Source organism: Salvelinus namaycush, chromosome 11, assembly GCF_016432855.1.
Source record: "Salvelinus namaycush isolate Seneca chromosome 11, SaNama_1.0, whole genome shotgun sequence".
In the NCBI taxonomy this organism is placed as follows: domain Eukaryota; kingdom Metazoa; phylum Chordata; class Actinopteri; order Salmoniformes; family Salmonidae; genus Salvelinus; species Salvelinus namaycush.
In genome coordinates, this window is record NC_052317.1 from 20,237,763 (window position 1) to 20,253,722 (window position 15,960).

A 15,960-nucleotide genomic window follows, 5' to 3' on the forward strand; every position below is an offset into this window, starting at 1 on the left:
ACTTTACCGAGCAGAGACTTGTAGATGACCTGGAGCCAGTGGGTTTGGCGACGAATATGAACCGAGGGCCAGCCAACGAGCGCATAATAGGTCGCAGTGGTGGGTAGTATATGGGGCTTTGGTGACAAAACGGATGGCACTGTGATAGACTGCATCCAATTTGCTGAGTAGAGTGTTGGAGGCTATTTTGTAAATGACATCGCCGAAGTCAAGGATCGGTAGGATAGTCAGTTTTACGAGGGTATGTTTGGCAGCATGAGTGAAGGATGCTTTGTTACAAAATAGGAAGCCAATTCTAGATTTATTTTTGGATTTTAGATGCTTATTGTGAGTCTGGAAGGAGAGTTTACAGTCTAACCAGACACCTAGGTATTTGTAGTTGTCCACATATTGTAAGTCAGAACCGTTCAGAGTAGTGATGCTGGACGGGCGGGTAGGTGTGTGCAGCGATCGGTTGAAGAGCATGCATTTAGTTTTACTTGCATTTAAGAGCAGTTGGAGGCCACAGAAGGAGAGTTGTATGGCATTGAAGCTCATCTGGAGGTTAGTTAACACAGTGTCCAAAGAAGGCCCAGAAGTATACAGAATGGTCTCGTCTGCGTAGAGGTGGATCAGAGAATCACCAGCAGCAAGAGCGACATCATTGATGTATACAGAGAAAAGAGTCGGCCCGAGGATTGAACCCTGTGGCACCAAAATAGAGACTGCCAGAGGTCCGGACAACAAGCCCTCCGATTTGACACACTGAACTCTGTCTGAGAAGTAGTTGGGGAACCAGGCGATGCAGTCATTTGAGAAACCAAGGCTGTTGAGTCTGCCGATAAGAATGTGGTGATTGACAGAGTCGAAAGCCTTGGCCAGGTCGATGAATACAGCTGCACAGTATTGTCTCTTATCGATGGCGGTTATGATATCGTTTAGGACCTTAGGCGTGGCTGAAGTGCACCCATGACCAGCTCGGAAACCAGATTGCATAGTGGAGAAGGAACGGTGGGATTCGAAATGGTCGGTGATCTGTTTGTTAACTTGGCTTTCGAAGACGTTAGAAAGGCAGGGTAGGATATATATAGGTCTGTAGCAGTTTGGGTCTAGAGTGTCTCCCCTTTGAAAAGGGGGATGACCGCAGCAGCTTTTCAATCTTTGGGGATCTGACAAAATAAAATACAATTTTATTTGTCACATACACATGGTTAGCAGATGTTAATGCGAGTGTAGTGAAATGCTTGTGCTTCTAGTTCCGACAATGCAGTAATATCCAACGAGTAATCTAACCTAAGAATTTCACAACAATTACCTTATACACACAAGTGTAAAGGAATAAATAAGAATATGTACACAAAAAATAAATATATGAATGAGTGATGGAATAGAACGGCATAGGCAAGATGCAGTGGATGGTATAGAGTATAGTATATACATATGATATGAGTAATGTTAGGTATGTAAACAGTATATGAAGTGGCATTGTTTAAAGTGGCTAGTGCTACATTTATTACATCAATTTTTCCAGTGGCTGGAGTTGAGTCAGTTGGCAGCAGCCACTCAATGTTAGTGATGGCTGTTTAACAGTCTGATGGCCTTGAGATAGAAGCTGTTTTTCAGTCTCTCGGTCCCTGCTTTGATGTACTTGTACTGACCTCGCCTTCTGGATGATAGCGAGGTGAACCGGCAGTGGCTCGGGTGGTTGTTGTCCTTGATGATCTTTTTGGCCTTCCTGTGACATCGGGTGGTGTAGGTGTCCTGGAGGGCAGGTAGTTTGCCCCCGGTGATTCGTTGTGCAGACCTCACTACCCTCTGGAGAGCCTTACGGTTATGGGCAGAGCAGTTGCCGTACCAGGCGGTGATACAGCCCGACAGGATGCTCTCGATTGTGCATCTGTAAAGGTTTGTGTGTTTTTGGTGACGAGCCGAATTTCTTCAGTGTCCTGAGGTTGAAGAGGCGCTGCTGCGCCTTCTTCACCACGCTATCTGTGTGGTTGGAGCATTTCAAGTTGTCCGTGATGTGTACGCTGAGGAACTTAAAACTTTCTACCCCTAGGGGAGTGCTCCCTCTGCTGTTTCCTGAAGTCCACAATCATCTCCTTTGTTTTGTTGACGTTGAGTGTGAGGTTATTTTCCTGACACCACACTCCGAGGGCCCTCACCTCCTCCCTGTAGGCCGTCTCGTCGTTGTTGGTAATCAAGCCTACCACTGTAGTGTCATCTGCAAACTTGATGATTGAGTTGGAGGCGTGCATGGCCACGCAGTCGTGGGTGAACAGGGATTACAGGAGAGGGCTGAGAACGCACCCTTGTGGGGCCCCAGTGTTGAGGATCAGCGGGGTGGAGATGTTGTTACCTACCCTCACCACCTGGGGGGCGGCCCGTCAGGAAGTCCAGGACCTAGTTGCACAGGGCGGGGTCGAGACCCATGGTCTCGAGCTTAATGACGAGTTTGGAGGGTACTATGGTGTTAAATGCTGAGCTGTAGTCGATGAACAGCATTCTTACATAGGTATTCCTCTTGTTCAGATGGGTTAGGGCAGTGTGCAGTGTGATTGCGTCGTCTCTGGATCTATTGGGGCGGTAAGCAAATTGGAGTGGGTCTAGGGTGTCAGGTAGGGTGGAGGTGATATGGTCCTTGACTAGTCTCTCAAAGCACTTCATGATGACGGAAGTGAGTGCTACGGGGCAGTAGTCATTTAGCTCAGTTACCTTAGCTTTCTTGGGAACAGGAACAATGGTGGCCCTCTTGAAGCATGTGGGGACAGCAGACTGGGATAAGGATTGATTGAATATGTCCGTAAACACACCAACCAGCTGGTCTGCGCATGCTCTGAGGACGTGGCTGGGGATGCCGTCTGGGCCTGCAGCCTTGCGAAGGTTGACACGTTTAAATGTTTTGCTCACGTCGGCTGCAGTGAAGGACAGCCCGCAGGTTCCGGTAGCGGTCCGTGTCAGTGTTGTCCTCAAAGCGAGCAAAGAAGTTGTTTAGTCTGTCTGGGAGCAAGACATCCTGGTCCGCGACGGGGCTGGTTTTCCTTTTATAGTCCGTGGTTGACTGTAGACCCTGCCACATACCCCTCGTGTCTGAGCCGTTGAATTGTGACTACTTTGTCTCTATACTGACGCTTAGGTTGTTTGATGGCCTTGCGGAGGGAATAGCTACACTGTTTGTATTCGGTCATGTTTCCGGTCACCTTGCCCTGATTTAAAAGCAGTGGTTCGCACTTTCAGTTTTGCGCGAATACTGCCATCAATCCACGGTTTCTGGTTTGGGAATGTTTTAATAGACGCTGTGGGTACGACATCGCCGATGCACTTGCTAATAAACCCGCTCACCGAATCAGCGTATTCATCAATGTTGTTGTTCGCCGCAATGCGGAACATATCCCAGTCCACTTGATTGAAGCAATCTTGAAGCGTGGAATCCGATTGGTCGGACCAGCGTTGAACAGACCTGAGCGCGGGAGCTTCCTGTTTTAGTTTCTGTCTATAGGCTGGAAGCAACAAAATGGTCTCGTGGTCTGCTTTTCCGAAAGGAGTGCGGGGGAGGGCCTTATATGCGTCGCGATAGTTAGAATAACAATTTTGCCAGCCCTGGTTGCGCAATCGATATGCTGATAGAATTTAGTGAGCCTTGTTTTCAGATTAGCCTTGTTAAAATCCCCAGCTACAATAAATGCAGCCTCAGAATATGTGGTTTCCAGTTTACATAGAGTCAAATGAAGTTCGTTCAGGGCCATCGACGTGTCTGCTTGGGGAGTGGGGATATATGCGGCTGTGATTATAATCGAAGAGACGATTATAATCGAAGAGAATTCTCTAGGTAGATAATGCAGTCGGCATTTGATTGTGAGGAATTCTAAGTCAGGTGAACAGAAGGACTTGAGTTCCTGTATGTTGTTATGATCACACCACGTCATCGTTAATCATAAGGCATACACCCCCGCACTTCTTCTTACCAGAAAGATGCTTGTTTCTGTCGGCGCGATGCGTGAAGAAACCAGCTGGCTGTACCGACTCCGATAGCATGTCTCGAGTGAGCCATGTTTCCGTGAAACAAAGAACGTCACTTTGATATCTCTCTGGAAGGCTACCCTTGCATGGATTTCGTCTACCTTGTTGACAAGAGACTGGACATTGGCGAGTATTATGCCCGGGAGCGGTGTGCGATGTGCCCGTCTACGGAGCCTGACCAGAAGACTGCTCCGTCTGCCCCTTCTACGGCGTTTTGTTTTGGGTCGCCGGCTGGGATCCGATCCATTGTCCTGGGTGGTGGGCAAATCAGAGGATCCGCTTCGGGAAAGTCGTATTCCTGGTCGTAATGTTGGTGAGTTGACGTTGCTCTTATATCCAATAGTTCCTCCCGACTGTATGTAATGAAACCTAAGATTACCTGGGGTAGCAATGTAAGAAATTTTTGTAAAAAAACAAAATACTGCATAGTTTCCTAGGAACGCGAAGCGAGGTGGCCATCTCTGTCGGCGCCGGAAGTTCTTGGGGCGCCGGAAGTTCGGGTTGAACGAAAGAGGTTGAACAGGCTAGTAATAGGGGTTGCAACAATTTCGGATAATTTTAGAAAGAAAGAGGGTCCAGGTTGTCTAGCTCGGCTGATTTGTAGGGGTCCAGATTTTGCAGTTCTTTCAGAACATCAACGATCTGGATTTGGGTGAAGGAGAAATGGGGGAGGCTTGGGCAAGTTGCTGTGGGGGGAGCAGGGCTGTTGACCGGGGTAGGGGTAGCCAGGTGGAAAGCATGGCCAGCCGTAGAAAAATGCTTATTAAAATTCTCAATTATCGTGGATTTATCGGTGGTGACAGTGTTTCCTATCCTCAGTGCAGTGGGCAGCCGGGAGGAGGTGCTCTTATTCTCCATGGACTTTACAGTGTCCCAGAACTTTTTGGAGTTTGTGCTACAGGATGCACATTTCTGTTTGAAAAAGCTAGCCTTTGCGTTCCTAACTACCTGTGTATATTGGTTCCTAACTTCCCTGAAAAGTTGCATATTGCAGGGGCTATTCGATTCTAATGCAGTACGCCACAGGATGTTTTTGTGCTGGTCAAGGGCAGTTAGGTCTGGAGTGACCCAGGGGCTATATCTGTTCCTGGTTATACATTTTTTGAATGGGGCGTGCTTACTTAAGATGGTGAGGAAAGCACTTTTAAAGAATAACCAGGCATCCTCTACTGACGGGATGAGGTCAATATCCTTTCAAGATACCCGGGCCAGGTCGATTAGAAAGGCCTGCTCGCTGAAGTGTTTTAGGGAGCGTTTGGCAGTGATGAGGGGTGGTCGTTTGACCGCAGACCCATTATGGACGCAGGCAGTGATCGCTGAGATCCTGGTTGAAGACAGCAGAGGTGTATTTGGAGGGCAGGTTGGTTAGGATAATATCTATGAGGGTTCCCGTGTTTACGGATTTGGGGTTGTACCTGGTAGGTTCATTGATAATTTGTGTGCGATTGAGGGCATCAAGCTTAGATTGTAGGATGGCCGGGGTGTTAAGCGTGTCCCAGTTTAGTTCACCTAACAGCACAAGCTCTGAAGATAGATGGGGGGCAATCAATTCACATATGAATTGAGTCCAGGGCACAGCAGGGGGCAAAAGGTGGTCTATAGCAAGCGGCAACTGTGAGAGATTTGTTTCTGGAAAGGTGGATTTTTAAATGTAGAAGCTCAAATTGTTTGGGCACAGACCTGGATAGTAAGACAGAACTCTGCAGGCTATCTCTGCAGTAGATTGCAACTCCGCCCCCTTTGGCAGTTCTATCTTGTAGGAAAATGTTATAGTTAGGGATGGAAATTTCAGGGTTTTTGGTGGTCTTCCTAAGCCATGAATCAGACACGGCTAGGACATCCGGGTTGGCAGAGTGTGCTAAGGCAATGAGTAAAACAAACTTAGGGAGGAGGCTTCTAATGTTAACATGCATGAAACCAAGGCTTTTAGGGTTACAGAAGTCAACAAATGAGAGCGCCTGGGGAGTGGGAGTGGAGCTAGGCACTGCAGGGCCTGGATTAACCTCTACATCACCAGAGGAACAGATGAGGAGTAGGATAAGGGTACGGGTAAAGGCTATAAGAACTGGTCGTCTAGTACGTTCGGAACAGAGAGTGAAAGGAGCAGGTTTCTGGGCACGGTAGAATAGATTCAAGGCATAATGTACAGACAAAGGTATGGTAGGATGTGAATACAGTTGAGGTAAACCTATGCATTGAGTGACAATGAGAGAGATATTGTCTCTAGAAACATCATTTAAACCAGGTGAGGTCACCGCATGTGTGGGAGTTGGAACTAAAGGGTTAGCGAGGGCGTATTGAGCAGGGCTAGAGGCGCTACAGTGAAATAAGGCAATAATTACTCACCAAAACTGCAATGGACAAGGCATATTGACATTAGGGAGAGGCATGCGTAGCCGAGTGATCATAGGGGTCCAGTGAGTGGCTCAGGCGGCCGGTGACACGGCGATTCAGGCAGCTAGCGGGCCGGGGCTAGTAAGCTAGCAGAAGGGCCTTAGAGGGACGTCGCGACGGAAGAAATACGGGTGTGTTCGTAAATTCAGTCTGGAGGGCCAGAGTGTGCTCTGGGCTTTTGTAAACTCAGAGCATTGTCGGATTGTCAGTTCGTAAATTCAGAGCATTTTGCTCTCGGAGCGTTCAGAGCGCACACTGGACGCTCTGGCCGAGGAGTAGGGTTTATCCGAGCATTCTGACCAAACAGCAGTCAAGCACCCAAGCTAACTGGCTAACGTTGGCTACTTCCAGACACAAACATTTTACTCACCCTAGCAGAGCTGGTTAGGCTGTTTTTATGTTATCCAGAGCGTTGGTGACTGTAACTGTGCTGCTGGCAACAATTGAATTATGCTTTTTTTGCCAACGTTTACTGACACCGGCCATATTCAACGGGTGTTGAGCGTTCGTGACTTCATCAGTTATTCTGCGCTCTAGCACACTCAGACAAGAGTGCTCTGAAATCGGAGTAGATAGCCAGAGCAAATTTACCAGCTACGTCTATCGACAGTTTTTTTAAAAATGTATGTTTATTTAACCTTTTATTTAACTAGGCAAGTCAGTTAAGAACAAATTATTGTTTACAATGACGTCCTACCAAAAGGAGAAAGGCGTCCTGCGGGGACGGGGGCTGGGATTAAAAACATAAAATAAACAAAAAATATCAGACAAAACACAATTCACGACAAGAGAGACAACACTACATAAAGAGAGACATAATACCACAACATAGCATGGCAGCAACACAGCATGGTAGCAACACAACATGACAACAATATGGTAGCAACACAACATGGTAGCAGCACAAAACATGGTTCAAACATTATTGGGCACAGGCAACAGCACAAAGGACAAGGTAGAGACAACAATACATCACACGAAGCAGCCACAATTGTCAGTAAGAGTGTCCATGATTGAGTCTTTGAATGAAGATATGGAGATAAAACTGTCCAGTTTGAGTGTTTTTTGCAGCTCGTTCCAGTCTCTAGCTGCAGCAAACTGAAAAGAGGAGCGACCTAGGGATGTGTGTGCTTTGGGGACCTTTAACAGAATGTGACTGGCAGAACGTGTGGAGGATGAGGGCTGCAGTAGGTATCTCAGATATGGGGGAGTGAGGCCTAAGCATCAACCAGTGGGTCTTGCGACGGGTATACAGAGATGACCTGTTTACAGAGGAGTATGGAGTGTAGTGATGTGTTCTATAAGGAGCATTGGTGGCAAATCTGATGACCGAATGGTAAAGAACATATAGCCGCTCGAGAGCACCCTTACCTGCCGATCTATAAATTCTGTCTCCGTAATCTAGCATGGGTAGGATGGTCATCTGAATCAGGGTTAGTTTGGAGGCTGGAGTGAAAGAGGAGCTATTATGATAGGGAAACCAAGTCTAGATTTAACCTTAGCCTGCAGCTTTGATATGTGTTGAGAGACGGACAGTGTACCAGCTAGCCATACTCCCAAGTACTTGTATGAGGTTACTACCTCCAGCTATAAACCCTTAGACGTATTAATCACACGGATGGGGAGAGCGGTATTCTTCTTACCAAACCACATGGCCTTTGTTTTGGAGGTGTTAAGAAAAAGGTTAAGGGCAGAGAAAGCTTGTTGGAGATGAAGAAAGCTTTTTTGTAGAGCGTTTAGAATAAAATCTGGAGAGGGGCCAGCTGAGTATAAGACTGTATCATCTGTATATAAATGGATGAAAGAGCTTCCTACTGCCTGAGCTATGTTATTGATGTACATTGAGAAGAGCGTGGGGCCTAGTACCGCGCATTGGGGTACTCCCTTGGTGACCGGTAGTGGCTGAGACAGCAGATGTTCTGATTGTCTACACTGCACTCTTTGAGAGAGGTAGTTAGCAAACCAGGCCAAAGACCTCTGAGACACCAATACTCTTTAGCTGGGCCACAAGAATGGAATGGTCTACCGCAGTGGTTCCCAGTTGTTTGTCTCATCCGTTTCGGGAAGGTACCTGCGTAATTGCGCAACCAACTAACTTAGGTGCTTCGCTATATCACATTTGACATTCTGTAAACTTGAGTTCATTTGCACACAAAAAAAATCATACAATGATGGAAAGACCTGTGTGTTGTCCTTCTCCAACTTCTTAATCATAGCCTCAATTTTGTCCACCACATTGAATATAGTTGCGTAAAGTCCCTGTAATCCTAGATTCAGATCATTCAGGTGAGAGAAAACATCACCCAGATAGGCCAGTCATGTGAGAAACTTGTCATCATGCAAGCGGTCAGACAAGTGAAAATTATGGTCAGTAAAGAAAACTTTAAGCTTGTCTCTCAATTCAAGGAACCGTGTCAATACTTTGCCCCTTGATAACCAGCGTATGTTGTGAAAGCGTTACATGGTCTCTGCCCATATCATTGCATAGTGCAGAAAATACACGAAAGTTCAGGGGCCTTGCTTTAACAAAGTTAACCATTTTCACTGTAGTGTCCAAAACATCTTTCAAGCTGTCATGCATTCCCTTGGCAGCAAGAGCCTCTCGGTGGATGCTGCAGTGTACCCAAGTGGTGTCAGGAGCAACTGCTTGCACGCACGTTATCACTCCACTATGTCTCCTTGTCATGGCTTTTGCGCCATCAGTACAGATACCAACATAGCAACAGCTACGTTTGGCTACATACGGACCTTTAGTGGATTTCCCGCGAGAGAGTAACGGTTAATGTGATTGGATGTTAATTATTTGACTAGGCTACTGTCACGAGAATTTTCACTCCCAATGATAATAACAATCAATCAATAGCTTTGACCAATCCCTGAGGTTTGTAAGACCATGGGTTTAATAATAATTAGTCAAAGACTCAGCTTATGCAAAAGGCTAGTACAGTTTCTTCAGAGAACGTTCTAAAGTCCATTATACAAAGACATCCATTTTATAGCTGCGCACATACTTCCATAAAAACAGTAGATATCCTACGCACATACATACACACGAACAGTAGGCGAGTTGTATCCACTGTTTATCACTACCAAGCCGGCAGTTCCATTCCCCCGAGATTAGAGAAACCTTGAGAAGTACTCCCTATGCTATCATAAATTCCTTAGAGGCCTAGCCAGGTCAGTCCAAACACAGTTTCAATTGTTCTTCGGTATTTTCCTAGGCACCCACATCCAAGTTCAAATCCTAAGCTACGCCTTGCTCAGACAGTCTGTGTTTTTCCACTATACAGATACATTGTTTAACTTCTTGCCGCACGGATCATTTTCGTAAACTACCGCTGAATTGCAGAGCGCCAAATAAAATAAAAAATATATATATATTTATAATCATGAAATCACAAGTGAAATATACCAAAACACAGTTCAGCTTGTTGTTAATCCACCTATCGTGTCAGATTTTGAAAATATGCTTTACAGCGAAAGCAATCCAAGCGTTTGTGAGTTTATCAATCACTAGACAAAACAGTAAGAACAACTAGCCTCAAATTAGCTTGGTCACGAAAGTCAGAAAGGCAATAAAATGAATTCGCTTACCTTTGATAATCTCCGGATGTTTGCACTCACGAGACTCCCAGTTACACAATAAATGTTATTTTTGTTCGATAAAGAATAGTTTTATAACCAAAAACCGCCATTTGGTTTGCGCGTTATGTTCAGAAAACCACAGGCTCGTTCCGGTCCTGAAAGGCAGACGAAAATTCCAAAAAGTATCCGCAATGTTCGTAGAAACATGTCAAACGTTTTTTATAATCAATCCTCAGGTTGTTTTTAACCTGATGAGGACAGAGGGCACTGTTGTCACTTTGGGGGAAAAACGTGCCCAATTTAAACGGCCTCGTACTCAATTCTTGCTCGTACAATATGCATATTATTATTACTATTGGATAGAAAACACTCTCTAGTTTCTAAAACCGTTTGAATTATATCTGTGAGTGAAACAGAACTCATTTGGCACAAACTTCCTGACCAGGAAGTGGAAAATCTGAAATCGATGCTCTCTTCTGGGTCCTGCCTATAAATGGGCATGATACCTATTAGTATACATGCACGTCATACACCTTCCCCTGGATGTCAAGATGCAGTGAGAGAAGAAATGGAGTGTTTATCTTGGTCTGAGATGGAATACGTCCTCTTGGAATGACGTGTCACCCATTTCATGTTTTCAGGAAGGCGCGAAGTTGGTCCTGGATTTGCCTTCTGAATAGCTGTTGTTATAGGCGACTACTATCTCCGGCTTTGATTTTATTTGATACATGTGACAATATCATCGTAAAGTATGTTTTTTCAATATAGTTTTATTAGATTTTTGAAATTTATTCGGGACGTTAGGCGTGTTGCGTTGTGTGCCTTTGTTCAGAAAGGAGAGCTTCGCGCCACTTGGCCAGTGTGCTTGCTAATTCAAGAGGGAAAAACGATGTTCTAAATCCAAACAACGACTGTTCTGGACAAAGGACCCCTTGTCCAACATTCTGATGGAAGATCACCAAAAGTAGGACCCATTTTGTGATGCTATTTCATATATCTGTCGAACTGTATACTAGTCGTTTTGCGCCCAGGTTTTGGCCACTCTCTCGCTATAACATAAGCCTTATGTCGTAATGAAGATATTTTTAGAATTCTAACACTGCGATTGCATTAAGAACTAGTGTATCTATCATTTCCTATACAACATGTATTTTTTTTTTATGTTTATGAATAGCTATTTGGTCAGAATAGGTGAGAGTCTAATAGAAATATCTGCACATTCTGGGAAAAAGAAGCTACGTTAGCATAATGGATAACCACTGATTTCAGCTCTAAATATGCACATTTTTGAACAAAACATAAGTGTATGTATAACCTGATGTTATAGGACTGTCATCTGAGGAAGGTTTATGAAGGTTAGTGAAAATTAATATATTTTGCTGGTTTATTCGCTAACGCTAACGTGCCTATTGCTATCGCTAACGTGCCTTGATGAATGAATGCGGTAGTGTGGTAGGCTATTGTAGTAAGCTAATATAATGCTATATTGTGTTTTCGCTGTAAAACACTTAAAAAATCTGAAATATTGGCTGGATTCACAAGATGCTTGTCTTTCATTTGCTGTACACGATGCATTTTTCAGAAATGTTTTATGATGAGTATTTAGGTATTCCACGTTGGTCTCTATAATTACTCTGGCTGCTTCGGTGCTATTTTTGACGGTAGCTGTGATGGTAGCTGCAATGTAAAACTGATTTATAGCTCAAATATGCACATTTTTCGAACAAAACATAGATTTATTGTGTAACATGTTATAAGACTGTCATCTGATGAAGTTGTTTCTTGGTTAGTTTGGTTGGTTCTTGGTTAGTTAGGTTGGTTTTGTGCATGCTACCTGTGCTGTGAAAAATGTCTGTCCTTTTTTGTATTTGGTGGTGAGCTAATATAAATATACGTGCTGTTTTCGCTGTAAAACATTTTAAAAATCGGACATGTTGGCTGGATTCACAAGATGTGTACCTTTCATTTGCTGTATTGGACTTGTTAATGTGTGAAAGTTAAATATTTCTAAAAAATATATTTTGAATTTCGCGCTCTGCCTTTTCAGTGGAATGTGGACACCAAGTGGACACCAAGAAAACCAGTCAGTTGATTATTGACAAGTGTTTTCCAAAACTTTTGATAAACAGGGCAAAATAGATATTTGCCTATAACAGTTAGGATCCGCTTAATCTCCCTCTTTAAATAAAGGACGCACCATGGCTGCCTTCCAAGCAATGGGAACCTCCCCAGAGAGGAGAGACAGGTTAAAAGGTCAGAGATAGGCTTGGCGGTGATTGGGGCATCATGAACATTCTATTGAAATGGTTACTTGCATATTGGAGTCTTTTGTTTAGACATGTAGCTAGCTAGCTAGCTAAACAGTGAACCATAATCCCAACTCATAACGTTACTACCATGCATGAATCTGCAGGTAATGTTAACTAGCAATGAAAATGGCTCTGAGATACAAATAATATTACTACACATCATACACGTAACATTAGCTATCGAGACAGCCAGCTAAAGTTAGCTAGCTACCTAACAGTACACTTTAACTTTAAATGAAAATGACTTTCTGACTATTAGAAACGTGTAATTTCTGAAAATGTAGCTAGCTAGACTATCTTACCCGTGTACATGGATAGACGCTTCTTCCTCTCTGTCACGGATGCCATGGTTGCCCTTAGTTTGAAGATGTAATCTGGAAACAGGTGTTTTATACAACAGCTTTCTGTGTTCTCTTTTCGACTCCCTCTGCATATTTGCAATCAAACGGCAGAAGTTTCTCCATCTCCCTAGCTATCATACTCAAATTCCACAGGGCATTCCACTAATTTCAAAACTCTATCTTCCAGAAAGTGGAGAGCAACACTTTTGCAATTCTACTATGTGATATCTTAAAAAAAAAAAGCACCTTTACCAAATTACCTACACATACTGGCCAGCTCATGTTATAGACAGAAGTGTGCTACATGGCAGACCAATCCGAACTCATCTCTCAGCATGTCCCATTATCTCAGACAATCATGGCTTAGCCTTTGTTATTTTGTTGCTTTGACAAAGTTATTTCGGGAAGATTATTATTAATTTAGTGTGATTAGTTTACTTAGTGATTAGATTCATTTACGTCTATCTCTCATTTTAAGGTCAACCCTGTTACTCAAACTAAACTCTTTAATATGGTGAAACTATTCCTTTTAAAATATTTATTTGAAAATAAATATTGAACATCTACAGTAATAGTCAAATGATAGTGTAAAAACAGGTGAGCTGGTTTTACTCTTTTTGGCAATTTTCTGGTGTTTTGTGGTAAGAATCTGAACGGGTCGAGCATAACACGTCAACCCATAGATAGACAGGCAAGACATTTTTTAACAACTATGTTTTTGTGGTAAATCTTGCATTAATTTGCCCCTCCTTGTTGCATACAACAAGCTTCCAAGGGGATTCATGGCTGATTTAACTAGTAATTACCAGTTGGAGGGCCGTTCAAGTGGATTTTTCCCGTATGTGGTAAATTCCCACTTCCCACTTGGTTACGAATTCACCATAACACCGGTAAACCATCCACTGTAGAGCCGTATAATACCACTCATTGGAAGCGCAAGATCTAGACCTACACTTTGACATAGTTATCGATTTAAACAAAGACACTAACTAAAATAAAAACATATTAGAAAAACCTCTTGAGATGGGGCATGTCTTTTATTAAGTTGGACATGTGCTCTTTATGACAATGTTAAAATTAGGTGAAATCAAAAGGTTAAAAAAAAATCACTGGTTAAGTTTTGGCTTTGTGGCCCCAAAAAAATTCTCCGTTGATCAATACATAATTTAAGAAGCCGAATTAGGAACCACTTTGGCCACCCTATAGACTAGATGTCATAGCCATGCATTTCTGGAATATTGTCAGGCATGCATATGAGCAAAGATGCAAATGTATCTACATGCATCTCTGGAATACATTTAAAGCATTACATTAATTTTAGCAAAGATGCAAAAATGTTTATGTGTCGTTAAATATATTGCAATGTTTTTATCTTTTCGTTTGGGAAATGTTGAATAAAAAAGTATTCCATGCAATGGGATCGAACCAACTAAATGTGTCAAGCTTCTGAAGTCCTCAACGCTTAGCACAGGACAATTACTGCTCAGTTGTCAATGGTATGTGATGGTGTGTGAGCCATTACTGTGCTGAAGTATGGATCCAACCATTATTATTGATTTCACTTCTTATGTGCCTCTTAGCTTGTTTTTTTCCCTGTGAGCATGTTCCTTGTTGTTGAATTGCATGCTTTGTGTTCAGCACAAGTAGAGGGAGAAAGGTCAGCTTCGATAAGAGAAGCCAAAATAGTTTTTTGTCAAGTGCTGCTGTATGATGAGTGATTTTCTGTGTCGCTCTGAAATAATGCAGGCGCTTGCATTTTCTCATGCATTAAACCGCACAATGTACATTTAAAAAGCACCTTAGGTTTTCTGATGCGCCTCTTATGCAAAGTATATGCTAACTATGTTTATAGGGTTGTGCCAATGTCTTGAGCTTAAATCAACAGGGAAAATCTGCCCTAATTTATAGACCTGTTTGCTATCTAAAAAGCACCTAAAAAATTGTATAAATGCAAAATATATGCTAGCTTTGTTTATACGTTGTGTGAATAACATTTTTGTTGTTGTTGCTAAAGTCAAGAAGGAAAAGCTGCCCTAACTTGTAGACCCATGTACTATTATACTTTCTATCCACCTTACAGAGGAACCTGACGTTCTCCTGCAGCGAGACACACTCCTTCCCCTTGTTCTTCAACGCCACCAGCTTCCTGCGTCTTCCGGGGCTGCCGGACAGTGACACCCTGTCGGTCAGCCTGTCCTTCCGAACGTGGAACCCCAGCGGTCTGCTCCTCTACACGGCCCTGGCCGACGGTGTGGTGGAGGTGGGCCTCACCGAGGGGAAGGTCACTGTCTACATCAACGTCACCCAGAAGAAGAACACGCGCATAGACATCTCCTCAGGTACGGTCTAGTTCAGGGCTCTCCAACCCTGTTCCTGTCGGTTTTCAATCCAATCCCAGGTGCGCTAGATTAGGGTATGAACGAAAACCTACAGGACGGTAGATCTCCAGGAACAGGGTTGGAAAGCCCTGGTCCCGTTAGTACTGCCATGCTGACTAATGCACTACAGTAGACCTGTTAATTTAGCCTGAAGACCTTCCCCTCCCTTGAAAGCATTAATTGCTTCTCTCTATCGATCTGGGGAGGCCCTCCCCAGGAGGGTCTTCTGTAGCTGAATCTCTGTCTGTTAGGCCCTGTCTGTTGGGCCCTGTCTCTTAGGCCCTGTATATGTTTGTATTTTTGTCTTTAATATTACAGATAGATTGAAAGTTCTGTACATTTTATTGTTTGCATAATTTATTTTCTCTATACATTTTTCCTCCAATTCTAATTGGAGTAAACTAACAGACAACAATATTTCTACTGCTACTTACAGCTATTTTTCTCACATCTACAATACCTGTGGTTCAATAATTATACATATATTCCTAATTTCCTTTTTCTTCAAGTGCTGGATATTCACGCACAGCGGGCAATCCACCATTTATTTTGATTTTAACTCCAACCCTTTGATGTCCACAGATTAAACCATCTTTCCAGTATAATGCCATTTTGCTATTTACTTTTGCTATACAACTCTCCATTTTACTATGATGTCTTACAAGGCTCCTGAACCTTCCTATTTGTAACATTTCTACCGATATTGCCCTAAAAATATATACTTTACCCTAGAGTATAATGATATTTCCCATTGACTGATTGTGGTTTTTCGGATCCCCTAACAATTTGGTTTGCAGGTCCATCGGAACCCTGATATTATGACATAACAACCATTCCTGGACCTGACTCCAAAAGCGAGCCACCAATGGAGAGTACCAGAAAATAAGTTCTAATAATTCTGTTTTCTCGTGTCTGAACAAGGCTGACTGTTCAATGCCCCATATATTGTGCATT

At 43.4% G+C, this 15,960-nt stretch overlaps 1 protein-coding gene across 1 annotated transcript in view; it reads left to right on the forward strand.

Annotated features, from left to right (window-relative positions):
* The window catches only part of LOC120055273 (contactin-associated protein-like 2), a 63,425-nt gene that overhangs the window by 9,561 nt on the left and 37,904 nt on the right, over positions 1 to 15,960 (forward strand). The window contains exon 8 of the mRNA XM_039003158.1: positions 14,709 to 14,967. Coding sequence (XP_038859086.1) covers positions 14,709 to 14,967 — 259 coding nt within the window. The remainder of the gene's footprint in view (positions 1 to 14,708; positions 14,968 to 15,960) is intronic.